This window comes from Capricornis sumatraensis, chromosome 3 (assembly GCF_032405125.1).
Source record: "Capricornis sumatraensis isolate serow.1 chromosome 3, serow.2, whole genome shotgun sequence".
NCBI classification, from domain to species: Eukaryota; Metazoa; Chordata; class Mammalia; order Artiodactyla; family Bovidae; genus Capricornis; species Capricornis sumatraensis.
The window spans coordinates 30,719,123-30,737,499 of record NC_091071.1 but is presented as its reverse complement, the minus strand read 5'-3'; the positions used below and the strand labels follow the sequence as shown (position 1 = coordinate 30,737,499).

Here is an 18,377-nt window from a genome sequence, read left to right as displayed (position 1 = left end):
TCAATGGTAAAGAATTTGCCTGTCAATGCAGGAGACCTGGGTTCAATCCCTGGTTCAAGAAGATCCCCTGGAGAAGGAAATGGCAACCCACTCCAGTATTCTTGCCTGGAAAATCCCATGGACAGAGGAGCTTGGTGGGCTATAGTTCATGGGGTTGCAAAGAGTTAGACACAACTTAGTGACTAAACAACAACAACAGTCCTTAGATGGGAGCCCGCCTGGACTTGTATCCCAGGGGAGTTGGTCAGAGTCTGCAGGAAAGTAGAGACCCCTTCCTGTTTCAAGCAGCATCTTTGTCAGCAGAAGGAACAGCCCACCTACTCAAGATGAAAGGATGAGCTGAGGGGCTTACTCTGGAAAAAGACTGCTGTTCACTGAAGCCAGAGGGGAATTCCACACCCTGTAGGAGTTCCTGGACCCCCACCCAGCAGGACCCCTTCAGATGCTGTGATTCTAAGCCTCCATAACTGGCTGGACCAGCTCCTTCTCTGCGGCAGCCCCTGAAGAAGTACAGGTGCAGAGTGGAGGTGGTAGGTGAGTGGGTGGTAACTGCCCCAACACACGCTAGCCTGGCTCCTCTCATCTTGCCCAACGTGCATTCTACTCATTATCCTGAAAGCACGATTAGGAGGCCAAAGGTCAGAGCCGGAGCCCTGGGACTGGAGCTGACCTGTAAGAAGCTGGGCACGCAGATATGTCTCTCTGTGCCTCGGTTTCCTCATCTATGACATCAGAGCAATAGAAGCTGTGGGAATTCGCTGGTGGCAGGTGGGTAAGAATCCGCCCGCCAACACAGAGGACGTGGGTTCGATCCCTGGTCCGGGAAGATTCCACATGCCTAGGGGCAACTAAGCTGGTGCACCACAACTCCTGAACCCTGCCCACCTAGAGCTTGCGCTCCCCAGCAATGGAAGCCACCGCAAGGAGAAGCCTGTGCACAACACTTGCCACAACTAGAGAAACATCTGCGGCAACTAGGGAAAGCAATGAAGACCCAGTGCAATCAAAAATAAATCAATAAATGAGTAAATACATGAAAAAAATACCTGTAGTACAGAATTTAGGAAGTGGAAATTATTATGATGTTAACATAATATTGTGCTTTAAATGGCTTATGAAGTAAAACTGACACTTGAGGACGCTGGTTACCCTGGGGTCTTTAGCACTCGCTTGTGGGGGTTGACTCGGGGACACGGGAGCCCCATGTGGTGGGCACAGGAGACATAGAAAGAACACAGAAAGACTCGGGTTCCAAGTCCGGCAACCCTCCAGCCACCCAGCAGTGGGTCAGAGCCGTGAACTTGTGTGAGGGAGAAAATAGGTTCCTTGCACATTACTTTCTCTGATGTTAAGTCACCTACAATATTTTTATCATAGTGAAAACGATGACAGTAAGATGGCTAATCCTAACTGCACATTATCACTGAATACTCACCAGCAGCCAGACACTGTGTCAAGGTGTGGGATTTACCTTATCTGATCCCCATAAAAACCCAGAGATAATCTATTCCTCTTCCCAGTTCTGTGGCCTGAGCAAGTGATTCAGCCTCTGGGACTTTGCTCGTCAGTAAAATGTTGAGAAAGCCAGCACCTTGAGGGGTGCTGTGTAGGCTGCAGGGACAATGAACACAGCCACCAGCAATAACACCTGAGTATCAGCCATGGCTCGCAAGGAGCTTGTGCATCTTCTGCCTTTTTCAGGGGAAAATGGCTCTACTGGGTGCATTCGGTGGCATCGTTCAGTACGCTACTCACTCCAGTATTGCTGGGCTTCCCCTCTGGCCCAGCTGGTAAAGAATCCACCTGCAATGTGGGAGACCTGGGTTAGATACCTGGGTTGGGAAGATCCCCTGGAGAAGGGAAAGGCTACCTACTCCAATATTCTGGCCTGGAGAATCCCATGGACTGTTTAGTCCATTGGGTCATAAAGAGTCAGACATGACTGAGTGACTTTCCCTTTCAGTGGCATCACGGAGGGAGCAACGTTAGGATGTAAGGTTACAGCCCCCAAGGGAGACAGACCACCACAGGCCCCACCCAGCAGGAGGCTGGAGCAGCATTATTCTGGCCAGGACTCACTCGCCTGCCCACCCAGCAAGGCCCTGCAAGGACTCCTCACCTGCACTTCCCCCAGGGTGCGGGGGAGTGCCTTGAGTAAAGGAGACACTTAAGAGAAGCTCTTTTCCTTCCTCCTGCATGTCCGCAATCTAAATCTGAAACAGACCCAGGGTCCTCACTGCTGCGTGCTTGGGTTCCTCACCTGGTCTGCAGACGCAGTCACGGGACCCTGGGCTGTGACAACAGGGGAGAGGAGGCTTTTCCCAATTGTGTCCTGGTCTTTATTTCTATTTAAATCATCAACAGGCAAACACTTCCGTTAAGTAAAATTATAAACCTTAACTAAAGCAATTTCCAACTTTAAAAATCTACATATAAATATGTATTTATTTGGCTATACCAGGTCTTAGCTGCGGCATGCAGGATTCTCCATCTTTCTTGTGTCTCGTGGCTTCTTTAGTTGCGGCATGTGGGATCTAGTTCCTGACTAGGGATGGAACCCGGGCCCCCTGCATTGGAAGCATGGAGTCTTAGATACTGGACCACCAGGGAAATCCCCTCCAGCTTATTTTATGTAGAAATATTCTAAATTTTCACCACATACTGTTAGTCATGGGGCGTCTCAGGTGGCGCTAGTGGTAAAAACCCTGCCTGCCGACGCAGGACACACAAGAGATGTGAGTTTGATCCCTGGGTAGGGAAGATCCCCTGAAGGAAGGAGGGCATGGCTACCCACTCCAGTATTCTTGCCTAGAGAATCCCATGGACAGAGGAGCCAGTGGGCTACAGTCCATAGGGTCGCATAGAGTCACACATGACTGAAGCGACTTAGCATGCATGCAGTGTTAGCCACAGTGGGGGAAAGTGCCTTTTAAATGAAAGCAAGTCCAGTAAAGAAAAAATTACTTAAACTAGTATAGGAAGTAAGAGTGTTGAGCTAAGTGAGGGACATTTCAATTTTACACAGGAATCCCACTGCTCATTTGAAATGACACTAATGCTATTTTAAAAACATGACTCCCCCCAAAAAAACAGCTATAATATTTTGACTTCATAAGCTTAAACAGACACAGCTGTTTCCCCTGTACTTGTGGCTCCTTTTGGAAATATCACAATGGGGTTTTCCAACAAGATTTTGAATTTTTAGTTTGAAGGTGACATACAGCACTCTGTTTTGGGTGCCCAGCATTCCTGTCCTGGGTGCCCAGCACAGGGCCCAAGCTATTTGCTGAGTGGATAGATGCTGACATAACTTTGGGAATCAGCAGCACATACTTAAGCATGCCAGATTCGCAATTTATAAATATTTACCATCAGGATTTGATTTTAACTTTAATTAGCCCAACTGTTAAGGATACCTCCGAAGTGAGAAATGTAATCCATTACTTTGCACCAGATGTAGCTTCCACAGTTGGTCTTTTATCTCGGTTTATAGTGAGGGAGACACAGACATCAAATGACTAAAGCATGAGGTTTTATGGTGAACTGATTAAAACATAAAGCAGACCAACCTGGAAGATGAATTCAAGACCAAATGTAAATTAAAGAGGGTGAAAATTCCCCAAGCTGATATGCCCCCGGAAACTGAATTCTACAGACGCTCAAAAAAAGGACTGCTTGTTGAGTTCTTACTTGAAAGTCAGTTAAAAAAACAACCATTAAGATAGCTTGTTTTTGTTTTAGGGCATTAAAAACAGAGAGCACTGTTTGACGATGGCCGTTGCCTGTGGATCCATTTCCTGGATTCAGAAAAATCTGACTATGAGAGGACACCTTCCCAGGTGTGTTTACCAGCACATTAACTGGTGGAGGTGCATGTTTAAAAAAAACAAATGCAGAGTCAAATCCTCTCACTACATTCCATAGGAATTTACCATCTAGTTCAGCGCCTCCCAGCCTCTTCAACCAATACGCACTTACTACAAAGCTGAAAAGTGTGTATTCCTTGTTCGCTCTGAAAACCCTCCTTGAGATAGTCTACTTTCTGCACAGCCCAAAAGCCAAGAGGCTTCTCGTCTAGTTTCACTTCCTTAGTTTGTATTCTGAAGAGAGCTGCTAATGCCTCTTCCTTTTCCAATATGCGAAGTTATCTTGGGCAACTGCCGGCAAGTCCGCACACTCGACGTGCCTCCCCTTGCTTTGTACACACTCACCAACATCCTCCCAAGAAGAAGCCACCCGCTCCTGCCAGCCCCGGGGGAGATGGGGGTGGGTAGGAAAACTCTAATAAAAGGAGGAAGCCAGACCCCGGGTACAGCTATTGCCTGCTGTGGGCACGCACTCTGGTCCGGGTCCGATAAGGACATACCACCCTCCATCAAGCAGAGGCCGTGTCCTAGGCGCGGTGCTGCGTGCTCTTACACACGCCTCCCTTTACCTGATTCTCACAGCAACCCTGTGTAAGAGACACCTGTGAGGCTGGGATGAGTGGCCCCATTTAACACGGGAGTAAACTAAGCCAGAAAGATGTTCAGCAGATTACGGGAAGCCACTTCGCTGGGGAAAGGGCTTTCTTGGTGGCTCAGCAGTAAAGAATCCATCTGTCCATGCGGGAGACCTGGGTTCAAACCTGGGTTGGGAAGATCCCCTGGAGAAGGAAATGGCAACCCACTCTAGTATCCTCATCTGGGAAATCCCACGGGCAGAGGAGCCTGGTGGGCTACAGTCCACGGGATCGCAGAGTCAGACAAGACTTAGCGACTAAACAGCAGCAGCAACTGGGTTGGGAGTGGCACCAAAGGACTTGAGTGCAGGTCTGTCTGAAGCCACAGCCTGCCCGCTGACCTGCGAGGTTACAGGGCCTCGGGCACCCCACCCTTGAGAACCCGCACCCCTTGTACCACCACCACCAATTCGGCCTTACCTGCCTATTACCCATTCTACTTGGCATGTTATTTTTCTTTCACTTGATGAGTTAGTTACAGTTTTTTTCTAACATATGTTACAAAAGCATGTAAGTGCCCCAGGAACCTTCCCACCCCCCCACCCCCCACCCCGGGCCTCCAATAGGATGAGCCACACCCAGGCAGGCCCTCCACTGAGGAGTCTGGGCCCCTTCTGGGCAGACTCTTCAGTGAACTGGCAGTTGTGACCTGAAGCAGACTGGAATTAGATGTGCGCACATTGCTGACAAGGTCTCAGGGGAGAGAAAGGGTCTTACACTGTACTGGGAACGTTTCTCCAAGCCAAGGATGGAAAATCTATGGCCTTCAGGCCCACCTCCTGTTTGTGTAAATAAAGTTTTACTGGCATCCAGTCACACTCATTTGCTGACGTACCACTGGTGGCTATTTGCACGTTACAGAGGCCAAGTTGAGAGGTCGCTACAGAGACTGCAGGGCTTCCCTGGTGGCTCAGATGGTAAAGAATCTGCCTGCCACGCAGGAGACCTGGGTTCGATCCCTGGGTTGGCAAGATCCCTTGGAGACGGGAATGGGAACCTACTCCAGTATTCTTGCCTGGAGAATCCCATGGACAGAGGAGCCTGGCAGACTACAGTCCATGGGGTTGCAAAGAGTCAGATACAATGAACCCTTTCACTTTACAGAGATCACAGCCCAAAATGTTCACTGTCTGACCATGTGCAGGGCAAATTTGCTGGTAAATACCAGCCAAGAAATAATATGCACATTACCTATGATTCTACTGATGGGTAAATGTGAATCAAGTTTAACTCAATTTCATGTTTACTTACTGAGTGGCTACTAAGTGATAATCTTGGCTAGGAGCTGGGTTTACACAGATGAACAAAGCAGGGACTCCATTTTCTGGAGGAAGCAGAATGGAAAGAAATAATTTCAATACGACCCAGTATTAGATGTCAGAGCAGGGTTTGATGTTTCATTTTTCCTGTGAAGCAGACCCTGGAAACCTGACCTTTTTGTTCTTTAAAACTTTGAAATTCTAACACCATAATATTACATGGGCTAAGATCTCTCTCTCCAGTTTTTTTTTTTTTTTGCATAAATAGAGATGAAACTATAATTCTGTGAAATTACTCATTAACTTTTACAGGAAAGATCAACTTATTGAAATTTTTCATAATTGCCAAATTCGCTCTGGGCTTTCTACTACACAGTTCTAATCTCTGTGTGGAGAATGGAGAAAAGAAAAGGTATCAAGACATCAAGCGAAGCAGGGTCAGCGAAAGAGCTAGACTTTTTTTTTTTTTTAAGACTGAGTTTTTAAATTAAAATCTGTTATTAACTGGGTCACACATTAACTCTCTGCTGAAAAAGGCATAAGGGATACAGACAATGGACAGGGTCTCGACTAAGATTCTATCATCTTCTGCCCTTGCAACTCCAACGAAGTATCAGGTGAATTAAGTGAAAGAAAGTGAAAGTCGCTCAATTGTGTCTGACTCTTTGTGAACCCACAGACTATACAGTCCATGGAATTCTCCAGGCCAGAATACTGCAGTGGCCTTTCCCTTCTCCAGGGGATCTTCCCAACCCAGGGATCCAACCCAGGTCTCCCATATTGCAGGCGGATTGTTCACCAGCAAGCCACCAGGAAAGCCCCAAGGTGAATCAAGGGGAAGACCACTTTCTACATCCCATGGAAGTGATGAAATTAACTATCCTCGGGGAGAGCTAATGAAGACGGGAAATAACAGTGCCGCTTCACACCTGTGCAACTGCCCTGCCCTGAAAACTATTTATTTGTCCTGGCTATTGACAATTTTTCCAGATCATACAAAGACTTTTTTTCTCTTTTTTTTTTTTGAGCTTCAAAAGGAGAAACAGAATGCATCCGTTTCTAGGGCAACCTGAGCTTGGAAGCTCAAGGCTTTGATTCACAGACAGCATCCCTACACACGCAGTGGCCCGTTATATAGTAACACCCCTCCTCCTCATTTACCTCATCCCATTTCGGAAATTAATGCCACAATGTGAGATGATTGTTGATGCTCATTATTAAATCATTTATTCATCCCACACAATGATTCAGAATTATTCATTAAGCTTGCTGGAAGGAAGCTGGGTGTTACCTCCAAGTGGTGGTTTGAGGAGGGGTGTGCTCTTTAAAAGGATATTTTATAACAACACAATTATCATAATTAAAAACTACCCTGATATTCTGATGAGCTTTTGACATATTTTTGAGGACTGGCATTTTAGCACATGGAGATAAATGAGACTGAAATAGTATTAGGGAATAATATTGCTGTGGGGGATAAAAAAGCTGGAGGCAGTATTAAATACCATCTGTCATCATCACCCCCAATTTGATCATGGTCTTTAAGTTAATGAATTTCACAAAATGTCATTTGAACTGCTGGCTTTCCGAAATGAGTTCCAGAATCACGTGGCCGTGACCTGAGTGATCTCCTGCATCAATGAGTCGTGGGGGCCTGCATTCCCCATAGCAGCCCACCTACCCGTGCTCCCAAACCCAGCAGGCCACGCAGGCTGCCACAGAGCTGTGACTACATCTGATCTCTCTCTCTGCCCAGCGGTGCCTGCGGCTTGTTCTGAGTTTGGAAGGTCATTAGGCAAAGGGCCTGGTTTGGGAAGCCACGCCAGCTGGCAGGTGACGGCAGGAAGGGCACCCTTCTTTCCGCTTCTCCCTGGTGGAGCAGGTCTAGGGGAAGACTGCAAGGCTGGTGACCAAGAAGAGCAGCCTGTTCACACATGAAGGGGTTGCCTGGTGGAGCAGCAAGGGGCCACTCGGGAAGAGAGCAGTCGACTGTGAGGTGAGCCTGGAAAGCGAGTATGGGGGTCAGAATGCAGTCACACGCGTGGCCTCACCCAAGACGGAAGGACCAAACTTGGAACACTTGCCTAACACTCGGAACACACCACGCAGAGGCTGCATGCAGGAGCTCCATGGAGCGGGGCCTGGCCTTCCAAGCAGGCACGTGGTGGGTGCTAAACAGAGAAATGAGCTGGGACGATCAGCCACTGGGCCGGTCGGCCACTGAGGGAAGGAGCCTGAGGCAGGCGTTCAGTTCTTCTCTCATTCCACAAACACCAATGAAGCATTCATTATGAGCTAAGACCTGGGCCAGGCCTCCCCTGCACTCAGGGAGCTCCGAGTCTAGGGGGCTTCGACACCTACAAATGCACTGGAAACAAGGGAAGCTGGAGAAGAACCCAGGGGGTGGGGCTGGGGACTCCTTGTGCAGAAGGTGAGATGGCACTGGCCTGATGAAATGGAAGAGGCAGAGACAGTGGTGAAAGGTGAGGTCTTATCCCAAGGGTGCGGGGCCTCAGAAGGGCAGGTGCTGTGGGGCTGCACACCTGTCTGGCTATAGGTGGAGAATGGGCCAGGATGGAGCGAGAGCGGGCCAGGAACTCAGCACTACTGCTACAACCCAGACGCCAGGCAGTGGTGGCCTAAAGAAGCGGACAGGCTGGAGAGATATCAAAGAGGTAGGATTAAAGGCACAGGAGGCATCAGTCTTCCTGGGCAACGAGGCCCGAAACCAGAGGTGAATCCACCAGCATTCCCGTGCCCGATGCCATTACGAGCTGCTAAGATTGTTAACAACAGCCAAGATGTAAGAAGCAACTCAAGTGCCCAGCAACAGATGATTCGATTAAGAAGATGGGGCATATACATACACAAACACAAACGCATGTGTGCGCGTGCACACACACACACACACACACACACACACAGAAGCAATGGAATATTACTCAGCCATAAAAAAGAAACACTACCATCAGCAGCAAAATGTGAATGATGCTAAAGACTATTACGCCCAGTGAAATAAGTCAGAAAAAGACAAATACAATATGATATCATGTGTACGTGGAATCTAAAAAATCATACAAATGGATGTATATGGAAAACAGAAACAGACTTACAGACACAAAAAGCAAACTTGTGTTACCAAAAGGGAAAGAAGAGGGACAAATTAGGGGGTATGGGATTAACAGAGACAAACCACTATATATGAAAGGAATAAGTAATGAGGATACACTGTATAGAACAGGGAATTATATCCAATATCCTGCAGTAACTTATAATGCAGTATAGGCCCCCAAAATACTGAATCACAATGTTATATACCTGAAACTAACACAACATTGTAAATCAATTATACTTCAAATTTTTTTTTTTTAAAGAGCAAGAAAGAAAACTAGTTCGTCTGCTCTGTCTCGTGCTTAGCAAGATCATAACCTTGATTATAACTTTGACCTTCCATGTTGTTCGGCCTAGAGGGAGAGACTGCCCTGCTGGGGTGAGGGGGACGGTCTCAGCCCTGCTCCAAATTAATACAATGCTGTTCTGTAGTACATCAGTCTCTGTGAGCTGGGGCAATTGGAGCCCACCCCTGAGACACAGACCAGCTCTGGGTGTACCGTCAAGCCCTCCCTGAGCTCAGGGGAGCTGCAGCCCTGACGCGCGAGGAGGCTGGTGCATCCCAGACTCAGTGCCACCGTCTGGGGTTCCTGGTGGGCGGGCAGCAGGCTTTCCTCGACCTGTGAGAGTTGGGGGGTGGGGCTCCCTCTTTGGAAGTGTCTCCACTCTCAGGATCTGGGGGTGTTCGTGGGCTGCCCGTGCTTGTCCTACGAAGGATGAGAAACCCAGAACCACACGCCACTCAAGGGTGTGGGTGCCAAGGACACAGGACAAAGAGCAGCCACAGGGATGGCATTTGCATGGCTTAATGTTTGATATGAGAGGGATCGTTTCAGTGGCATGAAGCGCTCTCGCTGGCATCACTCTGTTACAAAGCGGTTTCCTCGGGGGTGCTGCTGCCATCTTGACACTTCATTTCCTTGTCATCAGCAATGGTTCTCTGCACCAACTCAAGCATGGCAGAAAATTTCAAAGGCCTTAATAGAAGTTTTCCAACTTCATCTCCATGGAACAGTTGGAAAATGTCGCCAATTATGCAAGCTTTTTGTAAAATGTCTCGAAAAGAGAGAAGGGCCTATTGTCCTTTCTGCAAGTAAATGTGAACACATTTAATGCTCGAAGATGAAAATAGTGTCAGGAGTTGTTGGGTTTTTTTTCATGTCATAAAGGCTTTTATTGTGAGGTAGTGTTTTTATTTTTCCCTTCTTTCTCCTGATCTTATTTTATCTTAATTGGAAGATAACTGCTTTACAATGTTGTGCTGGTTTCTGCCACACAATAACGTGAATGTGTCATAATTATATGGGCTCAGATGGTAAAGAATCTGTACGCCAACGCAGGAGACCCTGGTTCAATCCCTGGGTGGGGAAGATCCCTTGGAGAAGGGAATGGCTACCCACTCTAGCATTATTGCCTGGGAAATTCCATGAACAGAGGAGCCTGGTGGGCTACAGTTTATTGTGAGGTAGTATTTTTATTTTTTCCTTTCTTTCCTGATCTTTTTATTTTAATTGGAGAATAACTGCTTTATAAAGCTGTGTTGGTTTCAGTCATACAACAAGGTGAATGAGTCATAATTATAATTCCTTCTTGAGCCTCCCACCTCTCCAGGTCATCACAAAACCCCAGGCTGGGCTCCCTGTGTTATATAGCAGCTTCCCACTAGATAGGGATTTTTTTTTTTTTTTTTAATGAATGTTTGCTACTGGGTTAGACCACTTCCTTCTCCTTCAGTTCAGTTCAGTTCAGTCGCTCAGTCGTGTCCGACTCTTTGCGACCCCATGAACTGCAGCATGTCAGGCCTCCCTGTCCATCACCAACTCCCGGAGTTCACACAAACCCATGTCCATCAAGTCGGTGATACCACCCAACCATCTCATCCTCTGTCATCCCCTTCTCCTCCTGCCCTCAATCTTTCCCAGCACCAGGGTCTTTTTCAATGAGTCAGCTCTTCTGAATACCCAGGACTGATCTCCTTTAGGATTGACTGGTTGGATCTCCTTGCAGTCCAAGGGACTCTCAAGAGTCTTCTCCAACACCACAGTTCAAAAGCATCAATTCTTCAGCGCTCAGCTTTCTTCACAGTCCAACTCTCACATCCATACATGACCACTGGAAAAACCATAGCCTTGACTAGGTGGACCTTTGTTGGCAACGTAATGTCTCTGCTTTTTAATATGCAGTCTAGGTTGGTCATAACTTTCTTTCCAAGGAGTAAGCGTCTTTTAATTTCATGGCTGCAATCACCATCTGCAGTGATTTTGGAGCCCAGAAAAATAAAGTCAGCCACTGTTTCCACTGTTTCCCCATCTGTTTGCCATGAATCCTTCTCCCTACACTCTAGCAAATAAAAGAATGTATTTAAATTTTAGAAGGATTTGATGAAGTACACTCTTGGAAGGATCTGAAAGGAGGCATTAGGGCCAAAACAAGAGACATAACAGTTGTCACAACTGGAATCCTGCCAAGTCACTGGTGATGCAGGGAATGAGCTGAGAATGCACCACTTCTCAGGAAAGGAAAACTGCAGGGGCTCCCAGGAGGAGAAATGAGCTGTGCGGGCTGGTGAGGCACACGGTGCCGCCGGGGCTGGAGATCCATGGTGGTAGGGCATTTTCATTTTGTGTGTGTGTGCCTGCACACGAGTACCCGTCATGTGCATGATTAGCTTGAAATTCATAGCAGGGTAAGATCAAACTAAATAGATTTCTTCACCTACTTCTGGAGGAGAACTCGGTCCACCTCATAAAGGAACAGGGATGAGGCTCCCTGACCTGCTCTGTAGCCACATCCCAGGATTTTCCTGGGCTACATCTAATCCCGGTAGGAAGTGTGGCTCTTAAAACATCGTCTGCCCCTGGGCAAATTCCTGCTTCCCAGAGCAATAAGAAAAGATAACCCTGGCCCCTGCCTTCGCCTGGGGCACCTACAGCCACACTCACACACCCCTCCCATACCCCCAGCCTTCAGGGTCTCCATTCTCAGCAGTGAGCAGTTACAGTTCAGCCCTCCGCTAGCGGGCTGCTCTTACGCAGTCGCGGCGTCTTCTCACTGAAGCGTCACAGCCATCCTGTGAGAACTGCCTCCGCTGTTCCTACTTGACAGACGAGGAAGCTGAAGCTCGCAGGCTAAGGTCGCGCGGCCACCAGTGGCAGAGCTGGGTGAGAACCCAGTTCAGTCCAAGGCCCCGCCCTCTCTCCCCTCGGCCTGGAGAAGGATCTGGACGCCTCATCTCCAGACCAGGCTCTCCCCACCGCCCCGCCCCCGCCCCGCAGCCCTGGGCCTACCTGCCTCCACGAACTTATCCGCCATCTCCTTCCGCAGGGCCTTGGTGAGGTTGAAGTAGTCGTCGTCCTCGTCGATGCTCCGCAGGAAGAGCGGGATGTGCTGGAAGACCACGGCGTGCCGGCAGGTGCGCTGTCTCGCGGTGCGCAGCTGCTGGTCCAGCCAGTGGTCATGCTCCTGCTTCAGGGCGGGGCACCTGGAGGCGTCGTACAGGAACTGGGAGTTGAGAACGAGGAACAGGACACCCCCGACCCAGAAGCTAAAGTAGTCGTCTCCCCAAGTCCGCTGGAACTCCGCGATGGTCTCGGGGGTGGGGACGTTGCCCACGTCGTGGTTGCCGCTGACCAGCACCAGTGGGATGTCTCTGTCCACGGTCCTGAGCACCCGCTGCAGGTCCTCTGTCTGCTCCTTCCGCCAGGGCCTCCCTGCAAGAGAGGGCCCTGTTCTGAAACGGCCGAGGCTGTTCCTGCCTTTGCTAACATCAAATAAGAGAGAACAATCTAGAAATCCACTCAACGGGACCCATGGAAACTACAAAGAGCAGTCATGCTAAAAACAAATCAATATGTGAGGTGGGGAACCTCTGTCCCCCTTCCCATGGACATTCAGCAGCTTAGGTGGCCACCCGACCCACGGTTGCTGACTGAGCTGATGGTACAGGCTCATTCTAATTGTAAATATTAGTGAAGCTGAATTTCTATCTTTTATTTAGAAAATAAATAGAAATAGTTTCTGCCCTGCTTCAAGGGGTCATCAACTGCACCCCTGAGGTGTGTGGACACAGTTGTGAATGCTAATCTCCAACAACAGGTATTTAAGTTTCTTTTTTTTCACAATACACATGACTCTGCAGACTGTGTGACCAACTTTATGGGAAAATTTTTGAATCCAAATGGCTACATCAACTGGCCTGTGCATCCTGTCAAACCTCCCTCTTATGGAGGAAGACGCATTTTATATTCTACTGACAGTGTCTAGAGGCTTCCCAGGTAGCTCAGTGGTAAAGAGTCTGCCTGCAGTGCAGGAGCCGCAGAAAGACGCAGGTTCGATCCCTGGGTTGGGAAGATCCCCTGGAGGAAGGCATGGCAACCCACTCCAGTACTTTTGCCTGGAGAATCCCATGGACAGAGGAGCCTGGCAGGCTACAGTCCACAGGGTTGCAAAGAGTTGGATACAACTGAAGTGTCTTTCCATGCACACACGCACACAACAGTGTCTAAGAGTGCAGAGGCTCAGTGCCCTAAGGTGAAGCACATTCCCCCTGGGACTCCAGAGTCATCACGGAGATGACTGTTTGGACAAAGAGTGAGGTTCCCCCCTTCCTCAGCTTCCTGGCTTCCACACTCCCTGCAATAATGTTTTAAAAACCTTAATAAATGGGTTTTGAAATGATCAATTTAACCTCGGATCTGTTTCTTTTTGTGCTAATATATTCAACAAATATTTATTGAGTACCCACGATGTGTAAGGTACTGACTTAGTTACCAACTGGTCAGTCAGATATTCTGTCAAGTAAATTACAGCAGCACACTTATCTGTATCAGATATTACTAAAAGTGATTGAGAAAACTAGAGTGGGGAAAGAACAGAATTCCTGATAGCCCTCAGGAATAAGCTCAGCATCCTGCAAAGACAGCAAAAGAAAAACAGTGAAAGAAAGCAGCCCACCTTCACAAGGGATGATTAAAAACTCACCTGAAAAATCCTGCCACGAGCAGATGAAAATTATACCCCATATTCCATTTCCATCATGAATTAAAAAGAAAGCAGAAAAATCTTTACAAAGCAATTACAGCTAACATCATAAAGCAAAAGTATAGTCTAGAAGGTCAGAAAAAAGGCAAATGTGAAATAGGAAGTGCTAGAAGTCAGAGCCTGTTGGGCTACCGACCTCCAAGGGGTCACAGAACAGTCAGACATGACTTAGAGACAGAGACAGAGACAGAGACAGAGACAGAGAGAGAGAGAGAGAGAGAGAGAGAGAGAGAGAGAGAACCAACTCAGGCAAGAAAGACAGGGAAAAGACAAAGTCATTTCAGCAATTACAACCACAAGGAGATCAGCAGTAGTGAACTTTCCTTTGCTGTTAGGTCGCTAAGTCATGTCTGACTCTTTGTGACACTATGGGATTTCCCAGGCAAGAGTACTGGAGTGGGTTATCATTTCCTCCTCCAAGGGATCTTCTCAACCCAGGGAATCAGACCCGCATCTCCTGCTTGGCAGGTGGATTCTTTACCGCTAAGCCACCTGGGAAATCCTGAGATTTTCTTTATGGCCAAGTACAGACCTGCTTTTCTAAATACCCCATGAGAGTATGCAAAGAACGTGCATTCTCTAACTGTTGAACATGGAGTCCCTCATATTTCCACTCAATCAAATGTGTCAATGGGGTGATCCAAATCTCCCATGTCATTATTCTTTGCTTTTGGCCTATTGAATCTATATCAGTTTCTGAAAGATTTGGTTAGGTCCCACTGTAATTATGGATCAATCCATTTCTCCTTATAATTTTGCCAAGTCTGGTGTTCACTTACTTTAAGCTACGTTGTTAGATGCTTCAGAGTTCAAAATTCCCATATCTCACAGAAATATTTTTATGTTTAATCCTAATAAAATACATTAAAAAAAAAAAGAAACAGGTAGATCTATATTGATGTTCTGGAAAGATCTGTAATATAAATTAAATTAAAAAGGAAAGACATAGAGGGGTAAAAATTACACATGTTTTAGAAAGGCTTATACATATTCATATCTTATGGATAGAACTTTTCCAGAGATACAAAGGAAACTATTAACTCCTGTTAAAGCTAGGAAACAGAATTGGGAAGTGAAGGAAACTTTCATATTTGGTTTAAAACCCTTTATACTATATTTTAAAAGTTCCTTCCTTTCTTCCTCACTTTTTGCAAGCTTATGTATCATTTTCATTTTAAAAAAGAATTAAATTTTAGGGCTTTCCTGGTGGCTCAGGGGTAAAGAATCTGTCTGCCAATGCAGGAGACATGGGCTTGATACCTGATCTGGGAATATTCCACATGCTGTGGAACAACTGAGCCTGTGCCTGACAGCTATTTAGCCTGTGCTCTAGAGGCTGGAACTGGAACCACTGACCCCATGTGCTGCAATTACTGAAGCCTGTGTGCCCTAAAGCCTACGTTCTGCAAGAAGAGAGGCCACCACAATGAGAAACCCTCACACCACAACTAGAGAGTAGCCTCTGCTCCCCACAACTAGCAGCAAAGACCAGCACAGCCAAAAATAAGTAAATAAATTAAAATTTTTTTAAATTAGAATTTTAAAAGCTTATTATTTTCATTTTTTTTTTTTTTAAGAATTTTAAAAAATCCTTAGCTCCGGGATCCTAAGGATGAAAGAAGATTCGGGGGAGGCCAGTCAGGTGGCTGTATTTCCAGTGGATCCCAATCTTGGGGTGAGTGGAATTTTCTGGAGAAAGGCTGGCTAACTCACAGTAAGAGCTCAGGTGAGAAGAAGAGCAGGTCCTGCCTGGCAATGGGGACCAGGAAGCCTCTCCCTCGGTGGTGCTGGGGATTTGCCTGTAGCCAGCATCTGCCTCGTCACTAGTCTGGCCTGACCCTGAGGCTCCTGATTTGAAGAGGCCATTGACTGACGTTGCTTCCTTAGCTAACCTTGGACTGTGCTGTGTTGATTCTAATGCCCTCTAATTCCCCAATGGTCAGCTCTTTTACCAAGTGAACAGACCGCTGGTTCAGTTCAGTTCAGTTCAGTCACTTAGTCGTGTCTGACTCTTTGCGACCCCATGAATTGCAGCACGCCAGGCCTCCCTGTCCATCACCATCTCCCGGAGTTCACTCAGACTCATGTCCATCGAGTCCGTGATGCCATCCAGCCATCTCATCCTCGGTTGTCCTCTTCTCCTCCTGCCTCCAATCCCTCCCAGCATCAGAGTCTTTTCCAATGAGTCAACTCTTTGCATGAGGTGGCCAAAGTACTGGAGCTTCAGCTTTAGCATCATTCCTTCCAAAGAAATCCCAGGGCTGATCTCCTTCAGAATGGACTCGCTGGATCTCCTTGCAGTCCAAGGGACTCTCAAGAGTCTTCTCCAACACCACAGTTCAAAAGCATCAATTCTTCGGCGCTCAGCCTTCTTCACAGTCCAACTCTCACATCCATACATGACCACAGGAAAAAGGATGAATCCTTTATGACTTTGAATGGGATAAACCATCTCAAAAGGACTCTATGAATCAAGAGCAATTTATCACTACTTTTCATAACCTATTTCCTAAAAGCCTCCAAAGCCACCACAACTGTCTCCTTTCCATTGACTTGGGGATATTTTCTGATGCTCAACACTAGCCAATATTTACTGAGTGCTTACTCCAGGCCAGGCACTGTTTTTTAAAAACTGTTCGAGTATAAACTCAGTTGACAATCAGTGAGGGACTTGAACTTGGACCTCCAGCCATGAGTGTGGGCTCTCATTACAGCATCCTGATCCACAGGACGAGGACTTTATAATACACTGGAGTGCAGAATCTCTCCCGTTCTTGATTTTCAAAAGACATTTTATCACAGTGCTTCACACACGGCCTAAGCCAGACACAAAGAATGTTTAAGCAGCTAATGACCATGCACAGAGAAGTTCAAAGTGAGCACCTCAAACAAATGACTTGATTCAAAACTTGGAAAAGAGGCCTTGTCTAGAAAGCAATTTATAGTGAAGAGCTGTGAATTATATATAATAATAGGTATACTTCAATTGGAGAAGGCAATGGCACCCCACTCCAGTACTCTTGCCTGGAAAATCTCATGGATGGAAGAGCCTGAATATACATAATAATAGTGTCTGTTTGTTTCCAAACTTCAGACGGGTGCTGCTCTGGGACAATCACAAATAATCCCCAATAACCTGTTAAAACACATGAAGCCCATCTTCCCTGGATCCTCTCAATCAGAAATGAGTCCCTCAATGGATAAAGAAGATGTGGTGTGTGTATATACACACACACAATGGAGTATTACTCAGTCATAACACAGAATGAAATAATGCGATTTGTAGCAACACGGATGAAAACAGAGTGTCATACTAAACAAAATAAGTCAGACCAAGAAGGAGAAATATCGTATGACATTCCTTATACTTAGAATCTAAAAAGAAATGACACAAATGAATGTACCTTCAAAACAGAAATACTCACAGACTTAGAAAATGAACTTGTGGTTGCCAGGGGGAAGGGATGATTAGGGAGTTTGGGAAGGTCATGTACACACTGCTTCGTTAAAAATGGATAGTGAACAACGACCTACTGTATAGCACATGGAACTCTACTCAATGTTCTGTGCCCGCCTGGATGAGAGGAGGGCTGGGAGGAGAATGGATATATGTCTATGTATGGCTGAGTCCTCCAGCTATCCACCTGAAACTATCACAACATTGTTAATCAGCTATACCCCAATACCGCCTCTTATCCTTATCCATCGGAGGACAGACATAATGAAAACCACAATCACAAAAAAATAACCAAATTGATCACATGGGCCACAGCCTTGTCTAACTCAATGAAACTATGAGCCATGCCATGTAGGGCCACCCAAGAAGGACGAGTCATGTTGGAGAGTTGTGTCAAAATGTGGTCCACTGGAGAACAGACTGGTAAAACATTTCGGTATTCCTGCCTTGAGAATCCCATGAATAGTACAAAAAGGCAAAAAGATATGACACTGAAAGATGAACTCCCCAGGTCAGTAGGTGCCCAATATACTACTGGAAAAGGGCAGAGAAATAGCTCCAGAAAGAATGAAGAGACGGAGCCAAAGCAAAAACAATGGGCAGTTGTGGATGTGACTGGTAATGGAAATAAAGTCCGATGCTGTAAAGAACAATATTCAACAGAAATCTGGAATGTTAGGTCCATGAATCAGGCAAATTAGAAGTGGCCAAACAGGAGATGATAAGAATGAACATCGAAATGTTAGGAATCAGTGAACTAAAATGGACTGGAATGGGCAAATCAAATTCAGATGACCATTATATTTACCACTGTCGGCAAGAATCCTTTAGAAGAAAGGGAGTAGCCCTCATAGTCAACAAAAGAGTCTAAAATGCAGTACTTGGGTGCAATCTCAAAAATGACAGAATGATCTCTCTTTGTTTCCAAGGTAAATCATTCAATCTCACAGTAATCCAGGTCTATGCCCCAACCACTAATGCTAAAGAAGCTGAACAGTTCTATGAAGAC

General features: G+C 46.6%; 1 protein-coding gene across 1 annotated transcript in view; it reads right to left on the bottom strand.

The window, feature by feature from the left end:
* Nucleotides 1-18,377, bottom strand: part of CPPED1 (calcineurin like phosphoesterase domain containing 1) — a 133,235-nt gene that overhangs the window by 23,418 nt on the left and 91,440 nt on the right. The window contains exon 3 of the mRNA XM_068967895.1: nt 12,159-12,581. Coding sequence (XP_068823996.1) covers nt 12,159-12,581 — 423 coding nt within the window. The remainder of the gene's footprint in view (nt 1-12,158; nt 12,582-18,377) is intronic.